Raw genomic sequence first — 25,772 nt, forward strand, 5'->3', positions numbered from 1 at the left:
CCACAGAGGGCCTCTGAAAGGCTCTACCCTGCAGGTTATCGAGGCAGATGCTGAGACTCATAGCCAAATTTTGGGCAGAGTTCAGGGAATCTTATGAAAGAAGTGGGTGATAGTAAGACCTGGAGAGGACAGGAGCTCCACAAGGAGAGCAACAGATCCAAAAAGTTTGAGCACAGGGTTCTTTTCTGAGACTGATACTGCAGCCAAGGACCATTCGGAGATAACCTAGCACCCCTGCTCAGATGTAGCCTATGGCAGCTCAGTGTCCAAGTGGGTTCCATAGTAATGGAACAGGAATTGTCTCCAACAGGAACTGATTGGCTTGCTCTTTGATCACCAACCCCTGAGGGGAGAGTAGCCTTACCAGGCCACAGAGGAAGATAATGCAGCCACTCCTGATGAGACCTGATAGACTAGGATCAGAGGGAAGGGGAGGAGGACCTTCCTTATCAGTGGACTGGGGGAGGGGCACCGGTGGGGAAGAGGGAGGGAGGGTGAGATTGGGAGGGGTAAGAGAGGGAGCTACAGGGGGGATACAAAGTGAATAAACTGTAATTAATAAAAGTGAAAACACCAATCACAGGAAAGCCCTGTGCAGGAACAGCCTACCTAAAGAGTCCACTCAGTTCATAAATCACTCACCTAAGCAAAACCCTGGAAGGACTCAAGATCTCATCCTAGGGAAGAAGGAGCCAAAGTAATTTCTGTCTATATGTTTGTCCTGTGCCTTTCATTACAACTGTCTAGTTTCTCTTATGATATTAAAAGTAGCAAATGAGAGGGCTGGAGAGATGGCTCAGTGGTTAAGAGCACTGTCTGCTCATCCAGAGGTCCTGAATTCAATTCCCAGCAACCACATGGTGGCTCACAACCATCTATAATAGGATCTGATGCTCTCTCCTATCATGAAGGCATACACACAAATAGAGTGCTCATATATATAAATAAATAAGTCTTGGGGAAAAAAGTAGCAAATGAAACAAACACACACACACACACAAAAAAAAAAAGAAAATAATTTTTAAAAAGTCATTGTGTGGACCAAAGGGATGACTCAGCAGTTAAGAGCACTGGTTGCTCTTGCATTTAGGGGTTCAATTCCCAGTAGGCACATGGCAGCTCACAAACATCTGCAACTCCAGTTCTAGGGGATGCAACACCCAGTTCTGGCCTTCCAAGGTGCTGCATGTGGTGCAGACGTACATACAGACAAAAATACCCATACACATAAAATACATTTTATGTTGTTTTATTCAGTGCCTTACACAGCAACATCCATCCAAGAGAAAACTGAGCCTCGACCACAATTCTTTCATTACTGAGAGGCCACTTCAGAAAGCTGGGTTGGGACAGAAAGGTGACAGAGACAAAATTTTGAAGGAAGCTCTTCAACCAGCCTGGGCTGCTGCCCTGTCACTTCTGCTTCTTGGCTGTCTGCTGGACCAAGGTCACAGACACCATCAGAAAGAAAGCCGAGGAAGTGCCCTTGGGTTGCCACCAGAGGCTCTGGTGTTGAAAGCTCACCTTGTGGGAGGCCAGCCCAGTCCTGCCAAGGCCTTTAGATGTAGAGTGGTGGGAAGGGCAGTTCAGCTGTGGGCTGGAGCCTGCAGAGTACAAGAGGTGGCCTTAAGGGATCGCTGTGCCAGCTCGAGGGTCTTCTCAGGAGGTTCTCTGGGCACATACCAGGCCTGCTACCTACCAGTTCCCTGGGCTCCAGACAGTGCCACCAGCTGCCTCCATGAGGTGGAAAGTATAGGCCTCTCGTGAGTGGTCAGAGAGGTTCTGCTCACTTTTATGCACCACTTCTCCATGGATCAGGACCAGACCCCCTGTGGGATACACCAGTTACCAGCAACTCACCACCAGCTGCATAGCAGTCCTTCTCCTCCTCCATCAGAAGGAAAAGTGTCCTATCCTTAGAAACTCAGGCTCTCACTCCTGCTCCAGGATTGGAGGCCATGCTGTTAGACAAAGGGTCCCCTGGCATCAAGTCCTCTCCACTGTGGCCTGCCTTGGAAGCATTATGGAGGGCTTCCCCAGGCCGGGCGTGGTGGTGCAAACTTTTAATCCCAGCACTTGGGAGTCAGAGGCAGTGGATCTCTACGAGTTCAAGGCCAGTCTGGTCTACAGAGTGAGTTCTAGGACAGCCAGGGGGTTATGCAGAGAAACCCTGTCTCAAAAAAAAACAAAAGGGGGGGCTCCCCTTCCCTGGAGAATAAGTCAACTGAGACCTGGTGACAGGGAGTTGGAGCCAGTACCCTTTCCACAGGAAAAGTAGGTACTACCTGCCAACACACAGGGAGTGCTTGCACACCTCACACATTCCCTGGAAACATCCTACATTCATTGCCTTCTGCCTGGGAAACGAAGGCTCAGACACTCAGTGACATGGCCCCTAAGGACCTGACCTTAGAGAGCCTGCTGGAAGCACAGTGCTCACTGACCTCCATGCCCCATGCCAGCACTACCATCTTCCAGTCTGCAGTTTCATGGTCCTCAGATGACAGGCACGACAGAGAGCCTTTTGGATGCCAAGCATGGGGCAAACACAGACCTCTCGGCATGACCACGTGCCTCCCAGTGCTCTGCCCCCAACCTACCTCTCTTCACTGGCAAAGGCACAAAGAGGTTGTTATCCCAGGCCGGCTCTGACCCAAGGAAGCTGGTGCCAGGCCTGGAGCCTTCAGGTGCTCGGATCATCCTTCTTGACACCCCACCTGTGGGCCAACATGGAGCCTTTAGCCTCTCTTTTCACATGTCCCTCTCCCTGGGGGTAGGTTGGGCAGGGATACACCGGGTCTCACTGGTATGGGAGCCAGGGATGAACCACAGGCAGCCGTTCTCCAGCATGGCATCCTCCATCGCAATCCACACGCCCAGCACGCGGCCCAGGGGCTCCGTGTACAGGAAGGTAGCATCCTGATGAGGGGTGACTGTAGGAGACCCACCTGGGAATGAGGTACAAGGCCCTCGGCCAGGCCTCACCTCACCCCGGCCAGGTTCTCATTCGCTATCCTCCCCGGGCCGGCCTAGCCATTACCAGCTGAGAGTCTCACCACTGCCTGGTCTACCAGCTCCAAGCAAACTGTGCTCAAAGTTTCCATCTCCTCAACTCCAGTGGTTCCAACTACAATCTGCCTCAAAGGCCTGCAAGAGAATACTGTACGATGAGCTGTTAAAATTGCCCACTATGGGAGAGGCAGCTGGGGAGACAGCATAGTGGCAAGAGCACTGTCTGCTCTTCCAGAGGTCCTGAGTTCAATTCCCAGCAACCACATGGTGGCTTACAACCATCTAGAATGTGTAATGGGAATTTTGGTTTCTGTAAAAACTCAGTTATGTAAATATGTTTTTGTTTTAATTCCAAGTGTGAGATTTTAGTTTGGGCTCTAGTTTGTTGACAGTTGATAATTGCCTTCTGTGGGTCGTGGTCTTTGCCAGCTGGTAATGCCTGCTTTGTGCAGCAGGGAGAGGGGTGTGGTCTAGGACTCTGAGGAATATAAATACAGGAGCCCAGAAAAAGAAGGTGTGGCAGCTCGGAGAGACCAGACACAGATGGTGTGGTGCCTTGGAGGAGACAGAGGAAGAAAAACCTTTCAATGTAGCAGCTTGGAGGAGCTTGCTTGCTGCATTTGTTGTTGATGGAGATTGGCAGAGCTCTAGAAGAACCCATTGACCTTAAACAGCCAGGAGAACTAAATGGGTCTGCACCCTCTCCCCACTAACCTTCTCTCTCTTACCTAGGGCTAAAAGGTTGGAGGAAGGGAGGCAGAGGCTAAAATACCCCAAATAAAATCATGTTTAAAAATGAGTGCAACAATAATGTGATCTGATGCCCTCTTCTGGTGTGCAGAAGTATATGCAGACAGGGCACTCATACACATAAAATACAGGAATTTTTTAAAAAATTGCTTACTACAAGGCTGAACCTCATAATACAAAGAGTAGCAATTTTTTAGTCCCAGCCACATCACTAAAGCTACTCTTCTTTTTTCTTTTCCTTTTTTTTTATTTTTTTCCAAGACAGGGTTTATATCTGTATAGCCCTGGCTGTCCTGGAACTCACTCAGAAGACAAGGCTGCCCTTGAACTCAGAAATCCTCATGACTCTACCTCCTGAGTGCTAGGATTAAAGGAGTGTAAAACCACTGTCAGCTAAAGCCACCATTTTTACTTATTTATCATTTATACAGTATTCTGCCTGTATGTTTGCCTATACACCAGAAGAGGGCACCAGATCTTATTATAGATGTTTCTGAGTCACCAAGTGGTTGCTGGGAATTGAACTCAGGACCTTTGGAAGAGCAGCCAGTGCTCTTAACCATTGAGCCATCTCTCCAGCCCCAAAGCCACCATTCTTAATCAGGGGTCAGCAGATTTGAACCACCAAATGGCCCACCAGTAGGATAAGCTAGAAACAGAAGCAGAGCAGAGCACAGACTATGAATGACCAAGCCACTACATTTCCTTGCTCTGTTTTGTTTTGTGACAGGGTCCAGCTATGTAGCCCAGGTTAGCCTGAAACTCACAATGCTTGTGTCTCATCCTCCAGAGTACTGGGACTACAGGCTTGTGTCACCAGACCCAGATAGAACATTTGCATGCTAAGTACATGCTCTCCAGCTGAACTATATCCCTAGTCCTTTTTACTTTTGTTTTGAGACAGGGTCTTCTCAGTAAGTTGCTGAGGCTAGCAACTGAGTCCTCCTGAGTAGCTGGAATCACAGGCATGCGTCACAGACACTAGTATCCTGTTTTACTAGTCAGAAGACAAAGCCCTAGCCCATTTGCATCTGCTTTGTAAAACCTCCTTGGGATGATGCCAGGCACACCCAGAATGAAGATGCTCCTGAACAGAGCTAAATCTACAGTAACAAGTATGGGGGGGGGGGCAATCTCACCTTCAGTCTTCTTGGGTAATTGTACATTCTAAGCAACCACAGGGACTTTGAAATCCCCAATGCTATCCAGAGGATAACAATTAAAGGAGCTTCAAAGTATTTGAGGGGGAAAAGTAGCCAGGGTGCTGGATGTGTTGGACTTGGGCACAGTAGGCACAGGAAGGTGAGAGGGGCCCTCTGGTGCAGTGTGGGAGGCTGGTCACAAGGAGTCAGACTTGAGTTTATGCCAAGAAGGAAAAGGGCTGCATGTGAGTGGGGTCACAGGCAGTATTCCTTGGCAGCAGAGGCACCTGCGCAGAACACCAGCCACCTACCACGGGGTCCTTAAACTCCTTCAGTCAGCAAATCCCATGCTTAATGAATTGGGGAAAGGTTATTAAAAATACATGCCACTGCTTCCTGGAGTGCTGGAGTGCTGGGGTTACGGGAATATGCCACGATAGCAGGCATAAGTAATGAGACAGGGTTTCTCTGTGTAGCCCTGGCTGTCCTGGGACTCACTCTATAGACCAGCCTAGCCTTGAATTCAGTGATCTACCTGCCTCTACTGGGATTAAAGATATATGCCAACACCATCCAGCTTTAAGTAAACCCTTTTTTAATAATACAGCCTTGTAGGCTCATGCTGACCTACTCAGGTAAGATCTAAGGGAGGTGTTGCAGGATATTGGATCACAATGTGAACCCTGACCTTGTGTCGTTTACTGGAAAATCCCATTTCTAGTTGTGGTGTGGCTCAGTTCTAGCACATACCTTTAATCCAAGAGCTTTCTGCTTGAATATTGTAAACAGGATTAAATAAAGTCAACCATAGGTCAAGAGGGTAAGCAACCAGTTGACAGGAAGTGAACATGGTATTATTAATAAAAAAAAAAAAAAAAAAAAAAAGCCAGGGCTGGAGAGATGGCTCAGAGGTTAAGAGTACTGGCTGCTCTTCCAAAGGTCCCCTCTTCTGGTATGTAACCACAGTGTTCATGCAGGCAGAACACTGTATATATAATAAATAATTAAATCTTTGGGGAAAAAAAAAAGCAAGCAAGCAAGAAAAACCAAAAAAACCTAAAACAAACAAACAAAAACAAAAAAGAAAAATATGTAGAGAGGAAGAGGAAGTCAGGAAAACATACAGAGAGACAGACACACAGGAAGTGGAAGGAAGGAACATTCAGTTTGAAGGCTTTTTTTGAGACAGTGTGGGAGAAAAAGAAGCATGCCTTTTGGGACGTCCACTGAGGGGGAAGACCAGCAGGGTGATTTTTCTGCCTCTGAGACAGTCGCCTTCCACCCCAGAATCTGGTTGAGTCTTTTGGGGAAAATCAAATGATTGGAGCATTTGGCGCTCCAACACTGGGCACAGTCACATGGATAGAGAAATGATGCCAACTGTGTACAAACTGAGAAGCCATCAGATTTGTTAAGACCTGGGAAGTCCTCAAGGAAAGAGTTAAGTAATATTAAAAGGAAAAAAATCTTTTCCATGTTATGGATGGGAAATATCATGATACAGGGCATTAGAACACTGTATAGTGCTACCTTAGACGGCTTAAAAATAGAAGCAGAAAATGAAAAGATAAATGAAATCATTTAACTGAGACTGACATAATACTGATTATAATTACCATCATTATTGTAATTCATATTTTATCCTGAATAGCCATAGGTTGTTTTTTGTGCCAAATATGACAAGTGGTTTGATAATTGTGCCAAATGTGAAAAGTGGATTGATAAAATACAAGCCTTTGGCAGTAGCCATGCAGGAAGAACTTCAGTGAGCAACTGAGCTCCCTGGAGAGTTGCGTGGCTGTGGTGGGTGTGTCTCGGAAAGGCTTCATCTCTAGATTGCTTCTTGCTGCTGCTGTGCCTTCCCATGCTTGTCCTTTCTGTGTTCCTCGTATGTGTGATTGGGTGTAGGTATGGCATGGTGTGATTGGGTGTGGGGAGACCTCCCTGTCTGTAGTCTGGTGTGACTGCTTCCAAGGCATTAGCCCACCCTGTTGGGCAAATTTCCTCAGACCAACATGAAAATGTACTGTCATGAAATAATGTTGTTTAGATCAATTGATGATTTTATCATTCCTGATAATGATTTTATACAATTCCTGATTGATTCAAGCACTTTAAAGAAAAGTTAAGATAGTTGATAGAAAGTTTAAATTTAGAATCAAAAGTAGAATAGCAAAGGCTGCACAGGTTAGAAAAGGAGCTCAGTGGGCATTCATGTGTTATAAGCACATATATTGCTTAGAAAAGAAAAAGAGGCTTGGGATAGATTGATGATAAGGAAAACATTCACTCTATGTTAGGTCCAGGTATCAGATCACAGGTCTCAGTATATACCATGATAAGAAAAACCATGAACAATAAATGGTTAATTCTATTATGAATATAAGAACAGAGAATGGATGGTTAGCTAATTCAGTTATAGAAGACTTTAAAAATAAGACATAAGATAGATGACCTGTTTCTTGGTAAATATAGGTTGTAACCAGCTAGTAACGGGGGAAAAAAACTGGCTACTATAGGCTTATCTTACTTAAACCTTGTTACCTGTGACATAAAAAAAAGCTATTGCTTTGAATTTTCAATGAATTTGTAGAATAAAAGATAGCTGAGAAATGTTTAATTAGATACAAGTCTTAATGGAAAGACATGTAAATAGTAATCCTGTTGTAACTCCTTAAATCTTGTTAACCTATGACATGAAAAACTATTGCTTTGAACTTACAATAAACTTGTGGAATGAACAGATATATAAAAAAATGCTTAGTAAGGTACGAGTTTTAATGTAAAAACATGCAATCAATAATCCTGCTGTAACTCCCTCTTGTGTAATGAATTTATCTGTTTTGTGATAATTGCTTTTATGGCTATGAAGTAATTTCTCTTATGTAGAGAACATTACCTTAGGGGTATAAAAAGAGCTAGAGAAAAATAAAAGGTTGTTGGAACCTCTGGGGTTTGCTCCATCCACCGTATATCTTCATGGTGGATGGAGGTTTGTATATGTATATGTTTATGTATACACATACATATGTGTATATAAAAATGCTTGGGACAAGGTTGAAGAATCACAAAAGAGGTAACTGAGTTATTTACTAAAATTATAGAAGGGCCAAAAGAAGCTTTCACTGATGTTTTTGCAAAGATTGACTTGAGCTGTATATGTCTGAATGTCTACAGGTATATGTCTGTATGTCTATATGTCTGTCTGTATATATGTATGTGTATGTGAGAAGCTGCTGAGGCTTGTTGGAACTTGTTGTTGGAGCTCTTTAGAGTTTGCTCCATCAAATGTGTGCATGCATATGTGTATGTATGTAAAGTTGCTGGAGCCTGCCTTGCTTCATGTACTCTGTGTGTGTGTGTTTTCTTCATATTTTTATTTCTCTACAATCCTGCCATCATCAGTGGCCTGATGACCATCACCAGTACTCCAGATGCAATTGGCTCCAGTCTCTCTCTGCTAGCGACTACCAGTGGCAGTCAGGTACAATCAGCACTGACTTTTCCCTTCTCCTTTTACCTTTTTAATCACCTGCTGCTATCAGTGGAGGCCAATGCCCAAAGCTATCAGCCTCTGGCTTCAGTCCCAAATCTACATCCCTCCTCATTTTACTCTGTGTGACAAAGCTGGCCTTTGACAAGCCTTAGAAAGACTTAAGACTTATAAAAGAAAAGAAGAAAAATACTCAGACACAGACAGAGGAATTTAGACAAGAACCTACTTGTGCCACTGCATGATGAAAATGAGAAAGGCAGGCCTCAGGTTGTTAGAAAATCAGCCTTAATTTATCCAGTTACTATACAAGAACTACTGGCAGATGACAGGCGCCTGCAAAGGCTATAAAGAAGTTAAATGGAATCCTATAGCCATATTAGATTTGAGGAGATCTTAGGAAGCAGTCATTTCATATGTGTGCATTTATCTTATATGAAACATATTAAATTCATGGTCAACTCAGAACAGAATTATCCCCCAAACTGGGGAGGATAGTTGGCAAGAGCAATATTGGAAGCTGGCCCACAGTTACAATGGTGAACATGATGAAGAGGAAGCCAGGGTGATAGAACAATGAAATAGGGCTAGAGGTATTAACATTTCCCAGGGCTAGGTGAGGGTCAATATGCTGATTTACAAAAGCAGCTTGAATTTCATCATCATACTTTGGCGCTATGTCATTTAGCAGCTTTGTTTGTTTTGTTTTCTTCAAGATTGGGTTTCTCTGTGTAGTCCTGGCTGCTCTGGAATCACCCTGAGCCCAGGTTGGCCTCACACTCACTGAGATCGATCTGCCTCTGTCTTGAGTGCTGGCATTAAAGGTGTGCACCATCACTGCCCACATTTAGCATCTTTTAATGCTTGGGATAAGGTGAAGAATCAGCAAAGAGGTCTGAGTCATTTACTAAAATTATACAAGGCCCAAAAGAAGCCTTTGCTGATTTTTTGCAAAGATTGACTTAAGCTGTAAACAGAATAGTATCAGATTCAGAAGTCAGACAAAATTAACCATATCTTTGGCTTTTGAAAATGCTAATTTAGAATGTGAAAGGGTGATTAGGCCTTTAAAGGCAAGGTCAGCAACAATAGATGAATGGATTAGAAATACAGCTGCTATTGAAGTTCACATTTATGATGCTGATAGGTGAAGTAATTCCTAAACATTTTCAGAAAAATCAAATGTCAGATGTTTTAATTGTGGTAAGCAATATCATTTGAAAAGGGATTGTAGGCAAGGCATTCCTAGAATTAATGCTTTTTAGACATAATCCAAAAAGAAGGTTCCTAGCATTCTGGAATATGCAGAAGGTGTGGCAAAGGAAGGCATTGCTCTAAGGACTGGAGATCAACAAGGGACAGGCAAAGTAACCCTTTCCCATCAGGAAACGCCTTAGGGGTCCTCCCACAGGCCCCCAATATCAAAATTTTATTCAATCACTCCCTGTCAGCATCAGAGAAACTCATCTAAAAAGCAATTAAAAGATTTAATGTCTGACTGTCTGATGATCTCTGGGCATGGTGGCCCATGCCTGTAATCCCAGTACTTGGAGAGGCAAAGGCTGGAGGATCTCTGTGAATTCAAGGTCATCCTGGTCTACAACACAAGTCCAGGACAGCCAAGGCTACACAAAGAAACCCTATCTGATTTCATGTCTGTAGTTAAAAACAGCACTGCTTTGGACATAATTGAGAACACAACAGCTTCAGTTGACGAAACAAAAAATTCAGGAGCAACTAGGAAACAAGTATTTTGGCAAATTGCTATAAATGAACAGAATCAAAAGCTAAAAAAAATACAAATAAATAGCATTAAAATTGATGATTTAGTAGACACAGGAGCAGATTTAACAATAATTTCACCAAAACTTTGGTATCTACATTGGCCTCTTCACAAGGCAAATATTCAGCTTTTGGGGATTGGAACTTTATCTCAGATAAAACAAAGTAGAAGTTGGGTCAAGAGGAACAATTAGAAAAACTAAAGCCATCTGTGGCTAATGTAGGCATGAATTTATAAGGATGTGATTTGTTGCAGCAATGGAAGACACAGCTTAGCATTCCTCTAAGCTCAGAAACAAACCATAAGATAAGAATGCTTCTGCAAACAGACTAAAAGGTATTACTGAGCATAGTCACAGGCCATTCAGGTTCAGGCTGTACATAAACAGGGCACAACAGCTGTTGGTGTTTCAAAGGTACCAACTGCCTAGCATTAAGATGGTTACCATTAACTTTACAAGTACAGAATAACAACAGAAAAATTGCCTTCACAGTGCAATGTTAAAGAGTTTCACCTTAGCGGAACATGGTGGCACAAATGCCTATAATCCTAGCACTCTGGAAAGCAGAGGCAGGCAGATCTCTGTGAGTTCTTGAGGTCAGCCTGGTCTACAAAGTGAATCCAGGACAGCCAATGCTACACAGAGAAACCTTGTCTTGTAAAAAAGAAAAAGAGTCTCACTTTGTGTCAATATTTTGTGCAACAGCCGTTAGAAATAATTCATGAACAGTTTCCTCAATCTAAAATTTAGCATTATATGGATAAATGTTACAGGCTGGTTCAGACGCAGATACCTTGAAATGTTTGATGAAGTAAAGAGAATTTTGCCTTGCTGGGGATTAAAAATCGCTCCTGAAAAAATACAAAGAGGAGATCCTATCAATTATCTAGGATATACAATAGGTTTACAGAAAATTTGACCACAGAAAGTATAAATCAGAAGAGATAAATTACAAACTCAATGCTTTTTAAAAATTGCTGGGAGAAATTAACTGGCTATGGCCCACAATTAGATTAATTACTCAAGAGCTAAGTAATTTATTTCAAACTTTACAAGGTGATAAAGTCTTAAACAGTCCAAGAAAACTATCAGCTAAGGCTGAGAGAACTGGCTCTGGAAGAAAAGAGACTAAAGGATGCGCGTGTGGATCGCTTGGATACAAAGCTGCTGGATTGTATTTCGGTTTTTCTGCCTCTACTCATTCTCCCACAGGAATTCTTATGCAGACAGAATATCTTAGAATGAGTATCTTTAGCATACAAACAGAGTAAAAAAATTAAAGACCTATGTAGAAAATTCTGAATTGATTCTGAAAGGAAAAATAAGACTTTGTCAATTAGCAGGAATAGACCCAGCAGAAATTGTAGGTACCTTTTACTAGTACTGAAATTGCCTCATTATGGGCAGAAAAGGAACACTGGCAAAGAGCTTACAGTAATTTTTGGGGCAAGATTAACAACAAATATCCCCAAAACAAGCTCCTTCCGTTCATAAAAAGAACTAATTGGATTCTCCAATTTCTAAAGCCCCTACATTCCATACTGATGCAAATAAATCAGGAAAGGCAGGATATAAAATCAGAAAAAAATAAAGTGGCTCAAAGCCCTTGTGATTCAGTTTAAAAAAATCAGAGCTGTATGCCATTCTATGGTGTTACTAGATTTTCCTGGTTCCTTTAATTATATGCAGAAAGGGTTGTTTTACAGATAGAAACTTATTCCAGGTGATTCAGAATTAGCATCATTATTTATTCAACTACAACAAGCAATTAGAAATAGAAATCATACATTGTATATAACACATATCAGATCTCATATGGGGCTACTAGTCCCTCTAGCACAAGGTAATGATAAGATTAATCAGCTAATTAATAGGAAATATTCTAGAAGCTTCAGCATTTCATAAGAAACACAAAACAGCAATGGTTTGAAGAAAGAGTTTTCTATCACTTGGCAACAAGCCAAGGAAATTATAAGGAAATGTCCTACTTGTTCTTTGTACAACCAAACTCCATTACAGGAAGCAACACAAAAGGTACCCAAAGAAATAAAATTTGGCAAATGGATATGTATCCTTTTGCAGAGTTTGGAAAAGTATGTATACCATATATACCATAGATACATATTTAGGTTTCAATGGGCAACTTGAAGTTGCTTTAAGTTTTGAAAAGGCTGATTCTGTAATTACACATTTATTAGAAGTTATGGCTCTTATGGGATACACGCACAAATTAAGACTGACAGTGCTCCAGCAAACGTCTCTATAAAATTAAACAGCATCTTCTAACATAAAGCATATTACAGATAAACGACACAATCCTACAGAACAAGCCGTTATAGAAAGATCTAATTGCGTTTTAAAAGGCAAACTTAATCAATAGAGAGAGGTAATAAACCCCCAAAGACAGATTACACAGTGCTTTGGTAACTTTAAAGTTTTTAAATGCTAATGAGAAAAGAACAACAGCTGCAGAGAGACATTGGATAATAGGGAAAAAACCTGCTGAATTAAACCAACATGTATATTTTAAAGCTGTGTTGACCTAATAATGGAAACCAGGACATGTGTGAGGATCAACAGAATGGTCACAACATTTGGTTGACACATGGCTTACTGATGGTTTATCAACCACTGGTAGAAACAAAACTGGGGTTGGAGAGATGGCTCAGTGGTTAAGAGCACTGCCTGCTCTTCAAGAGGTCACGGGTTCAATTCCCAGCAGTTCACAACTGTCTGTAATTCCAAAGGATCTGACACCTTCACAGCAATGCATATAAAATAAAGTTAAATAAATAAAAATATTTAAAAAAAGAAAGAAAGAAAACTGATGGAAAGTGGCAGCCTATAAACCGGGGGATGGAATGGCCAATTCTGTGGCAGCACCCAAAAAAATCAATGCAGCACTATTGGCACCAAGACAAACAACTAGGAAAGCAGGAAAATCTCTGTCTACTCCAATTCATGGTGCATGGGCAATGGTATAGCTATACGATCATCAAAATGGAAATCCACTAATTGGCAGATAAATGACAAAGATATCCAGTCATGGGAGGAATGAATGGAAATGGCAAAACTTAGCAAAGACATCAAATTTTATCTAGCTCATACAGGAAAAACAGACAAAATGTCTGAAAATAATGAAATAGTGGACAAACTGCCATCATGTTTAATTGAGACTAGAATATTTAAATTTACCAGGGAACAAATTCAGAATAAATCAGCAAAAATGATAGATTATATTTTTGAGAAACTTGAAAGTTTACTCCTAATACTAAAAAATAAGGGGAAACAAATGGAGAGCCAAATTAAACCAGGACAACCCTATGAAAATAACTATTATAAGGAATCCATAGTCAGGTTCATACCTTTAATCCCAGCACTTGAAAGGCAAAGGCAGGCAGTTAAGAATTACAGTGATTTAAATGTAAAAAGCAGGGTGAAATTCAGAGTGAATGTCATTTGTGATCTAAAAAGAAATACACTTAAACCTTGAATGTATATATAAAGAAAAGGACTATAGCTATATTTATCCACACATACAAAGGTACATTTAGTTTCAATTTTTCAAAATATTTTTTTTTTCAATTGATACTTTTTTTTTTTTTAAGATAGTGTTTCTCTGTGTAGCCTTGGCTGTTCTAGACTCTTTGTAGACCAGGCTGGCAGGCTGGCAGAGAACTCAGAGATCCACCTACCTCTGCCTCCCAGAGTGCTGGGATCATAGGAGTGCACCACAGCGCCAGTCCTAACATTTCAATTGAAAGACAACACTTTTTCTGTTGCCAAAAAATTATTTTGCCCTAGGAAAGATATAACCTACACCCCCCCACACACACACACACAAAAAGGAGGCTCCTAGAGTTAGGGTTAGGGCAGGGGTTTGCTTTTATCTTTGCAGGAGAATAAAAGCATCCAATTAAGGAATCTGGAGACTACTGGACAAGTGAAACATCTGAAGAAAGAGGATGGACCATCAAAAGAATAGGGCCCAAGAAAAACAGCCCCGATTCAACTAAAAAAATAAAGCTGGCTTTGGGGTTGGAGGGTGTCTCTCTCCTTCCCTAAACCCATGCATGCTTGTTAAAGGAAAATCCAAAATCTCTGTCTCCTATCAGAAGAGCCACCTGGTATGGGACAGAGGAAAACAAAAAATAAGGGACTAATCTCATAATTTTTTGTTTCCATTTGACTCTTTAAAACTTTTCTTTAAAATCATAAAATAAAAGAATCAGCCAATGAAAGTTTAAAAAAACTTTTCTTAAGGTATAAATAGTACCTCAAAACCTGTAAGATTATTATATATATATAAACTTTGTTGTGATACTAGTAGTTAAACAGAGTGCTAACTAATTCTAGAAATAAGCTCTGTCTAGCTTCCTGTATGTTTTTCAGGTTTGAGGCAGGTAACTAGGAACAAAGTTTATATAACTCAAATGTACTTCAAACCTTTCAGAGATTTGCTGAGTATGGCATTTAAAAAGTTTTCTACAATAAACCATGACCATCCCTAACAGTAACCTTTAAGGTATTCAAGAAGATGATGGGGCCTGAAACAGTGAATCCACCTGGATTACTGTAACGCTTAACCACTCAGAAAAAAACTGCCCCATGCCTCTTCTCCCCCAGGTTCTATACAAACAGTGGACACCTTTGGGTTGACTGTGTGTTCTACCTAGCCAGGATTGCCACTAAGCTGACAAACACCACTCAAAGCTCAGCTTCAGACTATAAACTACTTAGGACATTCAGATCGCTGTGTTCATATGAGACTAACAGGAACATTTTACAGAACTTTTAACTAAAGAACACTTAATCCTAAGACTGCCAAATACAACCAAGTTGGACTTTGTGGAAAGCGTGGCAGAAATAGCTTCATTATTGTATATGGTTTTGCTGTGTTAGAGTTAAAACCTTTCCTTTTTTATTTAGATAAAAAGGGGAGATGTGTTGCAGGATATTTGATCACACTAGGAACCCTGAGATTGGGTAATTTACTAAAAAAGCCTGTTTCTAGTTGTGGTGTGGCTCAGCCCTAACACACACCTTCAATCCAAGAGTTTTCTGCTTGAATATTGTAAACAGAATTAAATAAAGTCAACCAGTTGACAGGAAGTGAACATAGGATTATTAAGAGAAAAAACATAGAGAGGAAGAGGAAGTCAAGAGGACAGATAGACACACACAGTAAGTAGAAGGGAGGAACATTTAGTTTGAAGGTCTTTTGAATGCACTGGAGGTATTTTCTTCTGGTATATCCACTGAGGAGGAAGGTCAGCTGGGTGCTTTCTCTGCCTCTCCTAGCTAGCAGGCTTTCACCCCAGCATCTGCTCCCAAGTCTTAATTGGTAAAACTGAACAACTGAGATTTTGTTAAAAACAGGGATGAGGCTAGAGAGATGGCTCAGTATTAACAGCACTAGCTGCTCTTCCAGAGGACCCAGGTTCAATTCCCAGAACTTACATGACAGTTCATAAACTGTCTGCAACTCCAGTTCCAGGGGATCTGACACTGTCACACAGACATATATGCAGGCAAAACACCAGTGCACATAAAATAAAAATAAATAATACATTAAAGAAAGGAAGGAACATAGAAAGAAGACCAATTTCTTAAGCTATGCATAGTAGCATATACCTGTAATCCCAGCTCTCAGGAGGCAGAGGCAGGTGGATCTCTGTGAGTTCCTGGCCAGCCTGATCTACAGTGAGTTCCAGGACAGCCAGGGCTACACAGTAAAACCCTGTGTTGAACAACAACGAAAAGATCTCAGGGAGAAGGACCAAGGGTTCTGTTTTCAATCAGCTAGGTTTCCTATTGGAATTGGGACTACTATATCAAAAGCTCTAGGGACCCTTCCCCAATCTACTGGCAGGGATGGAAGGTGGCTGTTCCTCCCTGGCCCAGGTTCTTGCCCATTCTACAGACCCTGAGGAAACTTTTTTCCTCCCTTCAAACACCTGGTGGCTACTGATGTCCCATCTACAGCCCGAGGCCTTTGCTGACCCCCACAGCACCCACCTCAGCTCACCTTCGCCACCAAAATGAGGTTGCTGCAAGAGAGAGAAAGGAGCTGGTGAGGATGGAGGACATCAGAAAGGGGATTAATCTGAGTCTTACGGGTCCTACAACCCTGCACTAGCACCCGTCTTCTGAGTACCTTCTGTGTGCTCGGTCTAGGAGGGTTGCAAAGAGAAATCACTCTACCCAAAAGGCGTTTGAGATCTATATTACCTCAAGTACTCAATCTACAAGACCAGAAACAGAACCCAGTGATGGCCAGGACAGGCTTTGACAGGCCTGAGATTGGACCCTTTCACCCCAAAGTCAGATGTGGGACCCTCTTTCCCCAGGAATTTAGACAGTTACTTAGAGAAGGTGGCACTGAGGTGGCCCTTGAGAGCTGAGAGTGGAGCATTCAATAGAACAAGGAAGACTGGGCTCCCTTTCCTTCTCCTATCATGTTTTAACTGAGCATCTGTATCGTGTGAAGCAGCTCCGCCAGAGGCTGGCCTCACGTGTCCTCCCGGCAGCCTGACCCCAGCTCTGCTGTAAGAGAATGCTCTGTATGAACAGTCTCACCTTAAAGATGTACATGCTCTGCACCACCACCGGCATCTGGAGGCCCAAACTTCTCACCAAAGCCTAGACAAAGAGGAGAGCCACATGGCTGGCCTGTCCCTTTGCCTCTTCCCACCCTCGGCTCCCGCTCCCCCTCCCCCTCCACTCACCTGCACCTTGGGAGAGTGTGTGATGCTCCTGAAGACCGGGTCATGGGCATGCAGAGCTGAGGGTCAGAAATGGGTTCGTGGGCTATTTATGTATTGCCCCTGTACATCCCACCCGTATCCTGGGCACTAGACTCAGGCCTCACTTGGAATCCTCACCTCATTTAAGCGTTAGGCTTATTTATAACTAAGTAAAGGGCCACAGACACCTTGATCCTCCATCTACCCCCCACCTCATTCCTTTTTTGTTTTATTTTGCTTTTATAACAAGGTCTCATGTACCCCAGGATGGTCTGGACTTATTATGTACCAGAGAATGACCTTGAATTTCCCATTCTCCTGCCTCCATCTCCTGAGTGTTACACAGTGCTAGGGATTAAGCCCTGGGCTTCACGTGTGTACTCGGGAAGCACTCCACCAACTCAGCTAGCTATACCTCCAGCCTGCCCAAGACCTTGTTCCTGACCTTCTGGCCACCTAGAGACCTCATTCCAGCCCTGGCTCCCCACACCTCATGGAGTAAAAAGGACCGGCAGAGGCTGTCTCTTAGTAGCCATCTCAGTACTGCCACCTCCTCTATGAGAACTGCAGATGCTAGGCGTGTCCTGTCAGCCTCAGTCTCCTCTATACTGTGGGTGGTGAGAAGAACAGCTGTGTCCCCAGGGGTGCCACAGGACTCCGTGGGCGAAGCAACGTGCAACAGCAGCCCAGATCCTACCCTGAGACAGCCCCTCCTCATAAGCACCTGCAATTGTTATTACAAAAAAAGGTTGAATGGACTCAATGTCACTGAGTTATATACTTTGAAATGGTGATGATGAACTAGTATCATGGTCCACATCAGTTAATCCCTAAATGAACTCCGCAGGCTGGGGCAGGAGGTTCTGGCCAGCCGGGATTATACAATGAAACCTTGTCAAAGAAAAAAAACAAACAAACAAACAAAAAACGAAAGGAAAAACAAAATAAAAAAAGGGCCAATGAGCCCTCAATGGGTAAATATACCTGGCACCAAGCCTGACAACCTAAGTTCGCAGCAGAAGGAAAAACGTGATGCCTATAGGTTGTCTCAGACCTCCACACGTCCTCCATGACAAACCCATGCTGATATATACCCACACTTACACACACACACACACACACACACACACACACACACACACACACGAGAGAGAGAAATTAAAAAGTAAATGTGTAATTAAAAAAGTCTAAAAATAAATTGTAATGTGTCATCCTGAGAAAAAGTTAAGAGTTTGCATACTTGTCTTAGAATAAGGACTGGGATGTTCTTCAAAGAAATTCCAGGAAGTAGCTGGAGCTAGAACCCACATGCCCAGGGATCATTCCCAGGGCAGGCATTAGAGAGTGGAAGAGCTTGCACTGCCCATCTTGGGGGCCACACAGGTAGAGCCCTCTCCCAGTGCTCAGTATCAAAAGGTGCAGAGGAGAGAGAGCCTGTGGCCAGAATGTCACATGGCCAGCTGCCATCTTTTTGCTTTGTTTCTTGAGACAGACTTTCTCTGTCTGTAGCCCTGGCCATCCTGGAACCTGCTCTGTTGACCAGGCTGGCCTCAAACTCACAGAGATCCACCTGCCTTTGCCTTCCGAGTGCTGGGAATAAAGATGTACACCACCACCACCCAACCAGCTACCATCTTATGGTGGGCTTAGGTCTTGAGTCTCCTCAACTCTTCAGATCTCAGCTGCCCTACTTTATTTTCTCCACTCCCAGGCCCCTGCTCACCGTGGCCAATTTTGTTGATAGAGTTCTCTGGTGGGACCAAGAAATTTCCTGTGACACACACAAGCAAAACAAAGGCAGAAGACCTGGAGTCCATCTTCCCACAGTTGGCTGGTCTCAGCTGTCTCCCAGCCCCAGGACGTAGCTGCCCTGATCCAGCCCCCCAACCCTCATATCTCCAGAGGCCCACTCCAAACCTTTCTTGTCAAAAACGCCTTTTTCAAAGAAGAATCGAATCTTGTCACCACTGCTCAAGAAGTAGTCTGTGTTGCCCTATGGAGGGGACAGAGGAGGGAGTAGAGAATGGCTGAGGGACAAAGCTGGGCCTAGCAAAGAAAAGAGTGGAGTCAGGAGCTGCCCACAGCCACAGTACTACAGATACCTCCAGGGGCTTCTCAAACATGATCCTTGAGGTACAGACAGTGGACTAGAACTCCAGGTACCTAACTCTACAGATTGAGATTTCCTGGATATCTCTGATTACAAATGCTCCTTAATTTACCACAGAGCTGTGGCCAGATAAGTTCACGTAAGTTGAAAATCCTATCCATCAAAAATGCCTCTTACATATGTATAGGTATGGGGGTTTCTTCCAGACCCATCTAGCTTGTTTTTATTCAGACAAGGTCTCTCACTGGCCTGGAACTCACCAGCTAGGCTAGGTTAGCTGGCCAGCAAGCCCTAAGCTGCTGGGACTACAAGTGTACACCCCAGCTTTCTTATGGGGTCTTGGAGATTGAATTCAAGCTCTCACCCTTGTTTGGCAAGCAGTTTACTGACTGTGCCCTCAAAAACAAAACCCTTTAATACATCTCAGAAGTTCTTGCAGTGTATACACAAAAGCGTCCTTCCAAAAGGGCTTGTGCATTGGAGGCCTGGTCCCAGCTTTGGCCATTATTGTATAGGAAAGCTACTAACTGGGTTGCTGTATTGCTCCATTGATGGCTGGGTGGGCTCTAGGGAGTTTGAACCTTGTTGGAGGTCACTGGGATGAGGCTTTCAAGGAAAGGCACATCTTGCCACAGACCCTTCCTCTGCTCTCTCTCTGCTTCCCAGCTGCTGTGAGGTGAAAAGCTCTGCTCCAGCATGACCTCCTGCCACCATGCTGTCACCACAGCCACATGGTATATGAAGCCACGTGACCACAGACTGAACCATCTAGAGCCTAATAAATCTATCCTCCTTCTGATTGCCAGGTTTCGTCATAGCAACAAGAAGTTACCGTCACACCTGCCCAAAGAACAGCTTTACCTGGCCTTAAACATGCTAAGAAAACTTACATCAATAGGTGGTTAAGCCTGTTTTTATGTTGAGTATCTTATCTGACATATGGAGTCCGGAGCCTAAAGTGACTGAATGGCTGTGACAGGCATGTACGTCTCTGCATGTTTGAGGCCAGCCTGGTCTACATAGCCAATTCTAGGACAGAAAGGCCATAGAGTAAGACCCTGTATCAAAACAAACAAGTAAGCGTTCTGCCTGAAAACTGCTGGCAGCACGTACCCTATAGGACTTCGTTGTTTCCCCTGCGGGAGGCGCCGCCCCTGCCTCCACACGGCATTGAGGCTGTGTCACCAGCGCAAGAAGCAACGTTAAAATGCACAGTGGTGCTGAAACCGTATGGCTTCTTAGGGCTGGAAAGATAGCTCAGTGGTAAAGAGCCCTGGCTTCTCTTCCCAAGTACCCAGCTTCATTTCCCAGCACCCATATGGCAGCTCACAAGTTTCTGTAACTTCGGTCTCGGGATTGGACAGCCTCTTCTGGCCTCCCCCTGCACTACACCTTGTTGTGCACAACTTGCATGCCAACAGGACCTACACAGATTTTTTTAAAATATCTGCTGTTTTTAAAACAGTAAAATCCCAATCATTCTATTTTACCAATAGACTCAGTAGCCAGATGCTGGGGTAAAGCTAGCTCAGAGAAGCAGAGAAAGCAGCCTACTTCTTACTCAGCTGACATCCCAGAAGGAAAAAGACTTTTTTTTTTTCCAAGACAGGATTTCTCTGTGTAATCTTGGCTGTCCTGGACTTACTTTATAGATCAGGCTGGCTTCAAAGTCACAGAGATCCACCTGCCTCTGCCTCCATCGGTGCTGGGATTACAGGTGTGTACCACCGCACCTGGCTGAACATTCTGTTTTTAATTTAAAGGTGTGTGTTAGGGCTGAGCCACACCAAACAAGAAACAGGTTTTTACAGTTCACAATCTCTGGGTTCACAACGGGATCAAATATCCTGCAACAAGTTTCCAGAAACCACAATACCATTTCCTCCTCCTCCTCTTCTTTTTTGTTTTTTGAGACAGGGTTTCTCCGTATAACAGCTCTGGCTGCCCTGGAACTCACTTTGTAGAATAGGCTGGCCTAAAACTCAGAGGTTTTAGGAGATCCAGACTCTGCCCCCTGAGTGCTGGGACTAAAGGTGTGCATTATCAGGGGGCCCCTCTCTCCCTTAATTTTTATTTTATGTGAACTGGTGTTTATTGTGAATTTGCCCACATGTATATCTGGACGTGAGTATTGGGCCCCTTGGAACTGGAGATACAGGTAGCTATGAGCTGCCAAGTGAGAAGGAACTGGGAATTGAACCCTGGTCCTCTGGAAGAGGAACCAGTGCTCTCAACTAATGAGCCATCTCTCCAGTCCTACCTCTCTTCTTTCAAGCTTCCTACTACTGCTATCTACTTGACTGTTGCAGTCTTTCCAGTAGACAGCTGGGAAAGGGGACAAGATTCAGCTCCCTCACTCCTTAAAGTATGTGTATCCTATTTGGAAAAGGAAAACAAAACAAAACAAACGAACAAACAAAACTTAGTCTGTTCTGTGTTTTAGGAAGACTCCATCTTTCCCTCTCCTGGAAAAGGCAGTTTCTGGCTTTTGTAATTCTGTTTATGCCCACCAGATGGCAGAAGCTCCTTGGCATGAGTATGAGTGCGCCCTGTTACCTGGACCCTTAGAAATCCAGACTAAGAAGGGTTAAGGGAGCTGGGTGGAAGAACCACCTATCCTGTCACACCGCATTGAGTGTGAGGAAGAATCTGGCCTTCCCAGTCTGACTGGGGGATGACTCACCCAAGAGTGGACCATCCCAAGCCTGTCTGGTCACAGAAGGTTCTTTGTGACCAGAGAACTTGAGAAACCACAGCAGGTCAAAGACCAGCACCTCCTGAGAGCTGGGTTTAAGTCCTGGCTCTATCAGTTACAAACTATGTGGTTGGAACAACACAGTATTATTACCTAAAGAAAAGCCTTGCTTTTCCAATTTGTCAAATGAGAACAAAACCCACCTTATAAACTCCCGGGGAGGAATGATACAGCATACTCGCAGGCTGATGGGACCTGGCACGCAGATGGCTGAGGTCTAATCACCTATCAGAAGCCTGCGGCCTCAGGGTCCTCTCATTCTCATTGCCCACCTGAGTTCGAAGCTGCTCGTCTTCCTGGGTGGAGAACTCTGTACGGCAGTGCAGAGGGACGTCCATCTCGGCCACGATCTCCCCAATCCTCTGCTGCAAGGCCGCACACTCATCTGCTGTCAAGAATCCTTCCAACAGCAGAAACCCATCCTCCTGGTACTGCAGGTAGAAACAAGAGTCCCTCCGCCCTCAGCCATTCCTTGTGATCCAGTTTGACCGAGATCCAGCGGCCTGCTCACTGTTTCGTCCCCATCCTGGATACGGGTGTCTGTTCCCTGGGGAGCAGTTAGTACTGGCTGCTTGGATCTGAGAGAAGAAGGGTAGGGGCAGTGGCCTCTGCTCTTGGCCTCCAATGGGTTTGGGACATATGGAAACCACAACTTTTTTTGCTTACTTATGTGTAGATGTGTCACTGCGAGTATGGAACACATGTGTGAACTTGCAGGTGTACACCTTTTTGTTTGTTTCGAGACAGGGTTTCTCTGTGTAGCCTTGGCTATCCTAGATTCACTCTGTAGACCAGGCTGGCCTCGAACTCACAGCAGTCTGCCTGCCTCTGCCTCCTGAGTGCTGGGAGTACAGGCGTGCAGCACCACACGCTGCGAACAGGTGTGCACTTTTACAAACGTGCAGGGACACCAGAAGAGGACATTAGATATCCTCCTCTACCACTCTATTTATCCCTGAGGCAGGGGCTGTCCTTGAACCTGGTGGCTGGTCAGCCCTAGCAGTCCTGTCTCCACCTACAAGATGGGGTTACAGGTGTGTGCAGCTTGTTAAGTGGACACTGAGATTCGAACTCTGGTCTTCAGGATTGCATAAGTGCTCTTAACCACTGAACCACATCTCTGGGTCCCGAGTTTGTTTGCGGACAGGGTTTCTTTGTGTAGCCCAGGGAGACCTCAAACTCAAGATCCTCCTGAATGTTGGCATTACAGGTGTGCGCCATGACATCCGGCTATCCCAGTATTGACTACGCGCTGAGTATGTGAGACAGTTCTAGCAGACAGACCTATGGTATGAACAAGCCACCCTCACACAATCTCTAGTCCAGTGAAGGAGACACACACATGTGTCCCTAATCATCAGGCAAACACACCATCCCACATTATGCTGAGTACAGGGACACAGGGGCAGGCTTTGAGAACTAAAGGCTGAGAATCTAATGAGGTGGAAGGTCAAAGGGCAGCTTTGAGGAAGTGGATTTAATGAAAACTGAAGGATATTGGGAAGCAAAGAGATAGGAAGGACCACTGCAGACAGACAACAGGATTTGTGAAGCCTCCGGGCTCTGGAAGAACATGAGAAATTGGTAAGGGCTGGAGCTCAAGGTGAGGGGAGGGCTGGAGGAATAGACAGGAGGGAGGCAGGGCCTGGCCAGACAAGGAGCTGGGCTTTCTCCTAAGTGTAGTTGGGGGATAGTGGGGGTGAACCCAGATGGCTTATTCTGATGTAGCCCCAGATCTTTTATTCTGAGAGACATAAGGTAAGAAAGCATGCCTCGTGGCTGGGGTGCCCCTTGCCTAGCGTGTACAAGGCTGTAGCTTCAGTCCCCAGCACTAAAGACAAAACAAAACTAACAACTAGGGGTCAGAGAGCAAAGATCTAAGTATGGCCAGGCATGGTGGCCCTTTAATCCCAGCACTAGGGAAGCGGAGGCAGACAGATCTCCGTGAGCTGGAGGGCAGCCTGGTCTATATACCGAGTTCCAGCCCAGACAGGGCTACACAGGAAGACATGGTCTCAACAAAACAACAACAAACCAGAACTTTGACTTATCATATGGGAGGCCTTCAATTCCAGTCAGAATCACAAAAAACGGAACAAAAACTCAGCAAAAATCATACATGGGGCTCTGTTCCCGGATATACTGTGAGATAGAAAAAAAAAAAAAAAAAAAAAAAGGCTGACTTCTAGTCAGTATTTAGCCAGATAAAATTTAAGAACATCAGCAACAGTGGCAGCTGTCAGGAGTTGTGTGTGTGTGTGTGTGTGTGTGTGTGTGTGTGTGAATCTTTGTTAGTGTCTGTTTCTGTGACTGCGGCTGTGTGGTTTATCTGTGTGTTTGTGATGTGTGTGTCTGAGTGTGAATGTGAGCGTGTGTTGAATGAAACTCGGAGCCTCCAGCAAACACTCAAGTACTGAGCTACACAACTGTGTACTCAACTACACAGCTCCAGGAGGCGCTTTGATTGAAAAGAATCCCAAGGCTAGATCTACAACATCAACAGTCTTGTTATCGGAATTTATGGGTGGTTGAAGTGTGCGCAGTCCAACCCATACACGGTAGCTGTTCCTAAAGTGACTGACCTATCCTGTCCCAGCCAGGTTCTCTGCCTTCACCCACAGGCCCCTTACGGCTGGACTGGCTAATCTGAATTCTGGTTCTCTGCCTCCTATCCCCCAATCCCCACCATACCCGACCTGGGGTGGCCGTGATCTGGCTATGTCAGAAGTTAGGGTTTCTGCCCAGGGAACCCACTATCCTCTGTGAAATGTCAGGGGTTGTGCACAGGTCACTAGAGATCTGCGCCTCCTTGTGTGACCCTCCCAGCCACAGGCCCCTACCTTCTTGAGTTGGGAGGGACTCAGGCAGGCCATGGGGAATGCTGCCGGAAACTGTTGGCTTGGGTTGCTGATTCCAGAGCTGGATAGGAGGGGAGAGACCTGGTGACTGAGGCCCAGAGGATTTAACCCTTCCCTACCCAGAACATAGTCAATCCCACTGCTCCACCCTCGCAAACAAACCCAGCCTGTGCCTTCCACCCAGGGCCTCCTCCCCTATTTCTGACCTTGGAAGGGGGGCTGGGTTCTGCCCAACCAGCTTCCAGTTAATCCAGGGCTGGCTCTCACCTATTTCCCTTTGTGGTCAGTCTATGATCCCTTGATTCTCTCTAGAATCCACTCCTGGGCAGTACTGGGAAGTGTGCTATTTAGTGTGGGGGCAGGCAGCAGACTGCCAGAACACTTAAGTCTCCACTAGTAAGAGGAAGATAAAGGCTAGGAAGTCCCCATCACAGGATCTAAATTTACCCTAAAGGGGGAGGGAAATCCACGGGACTGCAGGGCCTGGGTCCTGAGTGGCTTTGTGAAGGCCAAAGGGGCCTCCAGCTCTGATCCGAGCCCTCTGGGAGGGCTGGGAGAAAGCCTATGGAGAGGTGTTAAGAGAGGGCAGGTGAGGGGGGTCGCAGGGAACAGAAACTCCAGGCCTCAGAAAGCTCTCCAGCCTTACAGCCAGGATGACTGGTCCGTCAGAACCACCTGCTGGCTCTGCGGCTGACAGGGACATTGGCCTCTGAAAAGATGTCCACTGGCCTTCCCAGAAATGGTGCTTTGAACAGCCAAGGGAGTGTCTCTGGTGTAAGCGAGGGGACAGTGCCTGGCTGTCAAGAGTCTTGGCTCTATATCAAGTTTTCTGGGCCATAACACTAGGAGCTACTGCTCTGTCTAGGCTTTCCAGGCCTCAAGAAAGCCAGTGAGGGATCTGCCTACTGGACCCTGGGGCTGATGGAAATTCTCTGGGGTAAGGCTGAGGAAGGCCTGGAGACAACCCGGGAGAGTCACAAGGCAGGCCATGCAGAACTTGTCCTTTCTGATGCAACAGCTGAGCAAAAACAGACACTCAACCAAGTTCCAGGAACAAGCCCCAGGGGCAGAGAGGGCCCCAACTGCTGAGCCAGCAATGGCCTGGGGACTTCACCAAAGTGG

General features: G+C 44.7%; 1 protein-coding gene across 2 annotated transcripts; it reads right to left on the minus strand.

The window, feature by feature from the left end:
- Positions 1-1,233: 1,233 nt before the first annotated feature.
- On the minus strand, positions 1,234-24,984 carry Phyhd1 (phytanoyl-CoA dioxygenase domain containing 1). 2 transcript variants are annotated; one of them, XM_055600620.1, is made up of 14 exons: positions 24,918-24,984; positions 24,633-24,711; positions 22,065-22,223; positions 18,845-18,920; positions 18,651-18,698; positions 16,910-16,965; positions 16,761-16,823; positions 16,210-16,231; positions 15,642-15,689; positions 2,805-2,933; positions 2,601-2,717; positions 1,700-1,829; positions 1,525-1,604; positions 1,234-1,437 (listed from the first exon to the last, which is right to left on the minus strand). In XM_055600620.1, exons 2-13 carry the CDS (start codon positions 24,663-24,665, stop codon positions 1,559-1,561), a joined length of 927 nt encoding a protein of 308 aa, XP_055456595.1. In that variant the 5' UTR covers positions 24,666-24,711; positions 24,918-24,984; the 3' UTR covers positions 1,234-1,437; positions 1,525-1,558. The 2 variants fall into 2 exon arrangements, with proteins under 2 accessions (XP_055456595.1, XP_055456597.1); XM_055600622.1 differs by lacking the exon at positions 15,642-15,689 and having other exon boundaries at positions 1,234-1,604; positions 24,918-24,981.
- Positions 24,985-25,772: the final 788 nt, after the last annotated feature.

The sequence above is a fragment of the Psammomys obesus genome, unplaced genomic scaffold, assembly GCF_907164565.1.
Source record: "Psammomys obesus unplaced genomic scaffold, mPsaObe1.curated_primary_1811, whole genome shotgun sequence".
Classification (NCBI taxonomy): Eukaryota; Metazoa; Chordata; class Mammalia; order Rodentia; family Muridae; genus Psammomys; species Psammomys obesus.

Bases quoted from the DNA above. Each gene is read 5' to 3' on its own strand.
- Phyhd1 (XM_055600620.1), bottom strand. From the start codon at position 24,665: ATGGCCTGCCTGAGTCCCTCCCAACTCAAGAAG. The intron at 18,921-22,064 runs GTGGGCAATGAG...TCCCCTCCATAG, and splicing joins ACGAGCAGCTTCGAACTCAG to GGCAACACAGACTACTTCTT. The intron at 2,718-2,804 runs GTGAGACCCGGT...GTTGGCCCACAG, and splicing joins CATCCCTGGCTCCCATACCA to GTGGGGTGTCAAGAAGGATG.